Source organism: Miscanthus floridulus, chromosome 2 (assembly GCF_019320115.1).
Source record: "Miscanthus floridulus cultivar M001 chromosome 2, ASM1932011v1, whole genome shotgun sequence".
In the NCBI taxonomy this organism is placed as follows: Eukaryota; Viridiplantae; Streptophyta; class Magnoliopsida; order Poales; family Poaceae; genus Miscanthus; species Miscanthus floridulus.
In genome coordinates, this window is record NC_089581.1 from 109767641 (window position 1) to 109770660 (window position 3020).

A 3020-nucleotide genomic window follows, 5' to 3' on the forward strand; every position below is an offset into this window, starting at 1 on the left:
AGCTGTGTGAAGCAAATGCAGTTTCCTTTAGGAGCACAGAATTGTTATATGTTTGACATTTTTTTTCTCTCATGGTTACTCTCTCCGGAGTTTATAAGGCGTAGTTTGACATGGCATGGTTTACCAGGTTACAATTTGGCCATTCTTTTTTTTATATATTATCTTGTTTATACTTATAAACTTATGGTTATTGGATATTTCATTTGATTAGAAATCTAACCATATCAATTTTGTACTGTAATAGTTTAAAATTCTTGGCCAAATTACTGTTTAAAAATTTGTAAAGTTTGAATCTTGATGCCCGTGCTTGCCTTATAAATTGGTCTTCATGGAGTACTGTTTTTCTCATGGTATGGCTTACATTTGTTTGCTTTGTTTGCAGTATCTCATGACGATGTCCGGGCGCACCGAACCTGAAGGATCACATCAACTTGATTCAAACTGAACCTGAAGGATCACATCAACTTGATTCAAAACGTGCTGTGCATTCATGCCGAAAAAATGTACCCGGCACATCATTCATCTCAGATTTGAGAGATAACATGCACGAGTTCATCAATGCCTCTGCAGATGAACACAGGACATGCTTCACAAAGACTATCAAGAAGATATTCGGGATGTCAAAGATTGCCGCACAGAGACGGTCCGAAGCAGAGGAAACTGGACCCTCAAGTGTGTTGCCACTACAGACCATCGTGTCGCAGTAGAAGTCTAACCATTTCATGTTTGTTGACGTAGCTGCCAGTAAGCATTATCTTGTGTAGATAACACTTGTCCACACTTTTGACTGATATAAGATTATGTACAGTTACATGGGGCATTTCTGTAACAACTTCACTGTGCAAATACAAACCTAAGAGGAGAGACACACGTCTCTCCCACACAATTTGTGTGCAAAAACTAAGATAAAGATAACCCACAAGAAGAGAAGTTTTTCTCTTCTGTAGCAGGATCATGCTACCTAGCCTTTTTTTTTTTCATTCTGTTTCTGTCCGTATCCTTTTTGTGTATTATAAACCTGTCTATCTACAGCTGCGTCACTAGCATGACCAAGACTGCACAAACTAAACTAGCCGAGGCAGGAAGCCAACTGCTCCTCCCCGACGCTATGGAGGAGTCCTGCTGGTAGAGCGAGCTGAGACTGAATCCCGGGTTTGGCCCATACAGCCACTGGACGCCCTCGATGTCGTCGACGGTGAGCTCCGCCTTCTTTTCCCGCGGGCTGAGGCTCGGGTACATGACGGCCTTGGGTGACGACGAGTGCCCCAGCCCGAGGACGTGCCCAATCTCGTGCGTGGCCACGGACTCCAAGTCGACAGCCGAGTGCACCGTTTCGGTGTCCATGTCAACCGCCCACCGTTCTGCAGCGTCGAGGTGGAGGCGCCCGTTCTTTGGGGAGAAGGCGTGGCCGAGTATGCCGAGCGGCCCGTCGAAGGGGATCCCGTCGCCGTGGCTGCCCACGTAGAAGCCCACCCTGATGTCGGCCCCCTCGTAGTCGTCGGCCTCGACGAAGCCCACGGGGATGACCCGCGCCCACCGCGCGAACGCGCGCCGGAACACCGCGCGCACGGTCTTGGCAGGCAGGTAGTCGACGGTGGCAGTCGGCGAGATGGCGTACGTGAGCACGAGCGGGTCCGGCTGCGTCCACCGCGGCTCGCCCTTGAACAACGTGAACCGGCTGACCGCGCCGTCCCGGCTCGCCGCCGTCGATCCCGAGAGGGATACCGGCACGCCGTGGCCGTCGTCGTCGCCGACGCCGCAGCGCGGGGCCATGATCCGATCCAGCGTGGTGGAATCGAGCTGCCCCGTGACCGGCAGGCTAAGCTTGGACTGGTACCGCCGCACGGCGGCCTCCATGTGCGCGTCAAACGCGTCCGTCGGCTCGCGCGCCGCCCCCCCGGGCATGTAGCCGAACCTCGCCAGGTAGCGCTTGAGCTCGCCGAGGCCCACGACGTGGCTGCCTCGCCGCGCGTCCAGCAGCTGCTTGAAGGAGCGCCACGCGGTGCCGTCGTCCTGCCGGTGCACCGTCGCCGTCACGGGCCCGTCGGCGGTCTCTACGTGGACGCAGGAGATGGGGAGGGGGCCAAGCAGCAGCAGCAGGAGCAGCACCGATACGATACGAGGCGCGCGCGACATGGCAGCATCAGAGCCAGGCTAGCTGCCGTGGCCGTTAGGCTGCCCTGCCGAGGTAGGCTATGCCTATGCGCGGGCGGTTATTCCCGTTACAGGCCGGCCTAGTTGTCGCGGATCATATCGGAGGCGGCAAAGAATTTTGTGCTCGCCGCACGAAACGAAACTAAAAGGCTGCGGATAGGGGAAGTGGGTCAGGCGATGGCGCCCCGGTTGGCCACCGGCTGACCTCGTCGTCTCCTGGCCGGACTCCAGAGGCGTTCTTCGACACGTAAACGACGGGTCACAGTTCAATTCAACCATGCGTGTCCCAGGGTCCGCGAAGACCAGCTGCTGCGACAGAGTTCAGAGAGGGATTTGACCGTGATGGTGGATTAGGCGAGCTCCGGTTCGGCTAATCCGGAGACAAACAAACAGGGGGAACAAAGAAGCAGGACACCGGCTGATGATTTTAGGTGCAGTTCTTGGGCTTCGCTCGGCCGGGATCGAGAAGTGATAAAACTCAGCTCGGGTTGCATTGCTGGTATTGCTTTAAATAAACCGAGCTCGACGTGGTGGAATTGGAAACCTTGTTGCTGTGGAAGTGGAACCAGCGGCCGCCCCAGACCCAGAGGCAGAGCCCGACGACCCCACGGCCTCCACCCGTCCGTCAGCTGCAGCAGGCGGCCGCAAACGCTTTCGGTCGTCGCCGTCTCGACGTCGACGCGGACCGCTCGGCTGGGTGCGCGGTGTGAACTGCGAGGGGCGCGCGATATCCTCCACCACCCATATCTTGGGGGCGCCACCTGATCGCGACCCGCACCGCAAAAACGGCCTCGGTGGCCTCTTGCGCTGGTCGAGCTTTCGGTCGCAACTGCCAGACACCTCTGTTGTGTGGTTAAAATTTTCTT

The 3020-nt window shown here is 55.8% G+C and overlaps 1 protein-coding gene across 1 annotated transcript; it reads right to left on the reverse strand.

The window, feature by feature from the left end:
- Positions 1-737: 737 nt before the first annotated feature.
- LOC136539346 (metalloendoproteinase 1-MMP-like) lies at positions 738-2593 on the reverse strand. The gene has a single exon (XM_066531301.1). It carries the CDS (start codon positions 2134-2136, stop codon positions 1027-1029), a length of 1110 nt encoding a protein of 369 aa, XP_066387398.1. The 5' UTR covers positions 2137-2593; the 3' UTR covers positions 738-1026.
- Positions 2594-3020: the final 427 nt, after the last annotated feature.

Excerpts from the sequence above, each read along its gene's own strand:
- LOC136539346 (XM_066531301.1), bottom strand. The coding sequence starts at position 2,136 with ATGTCGCGCGCGCCTCGTATCGTATCGGTGCTGCTCCTGCTGCTGCTG.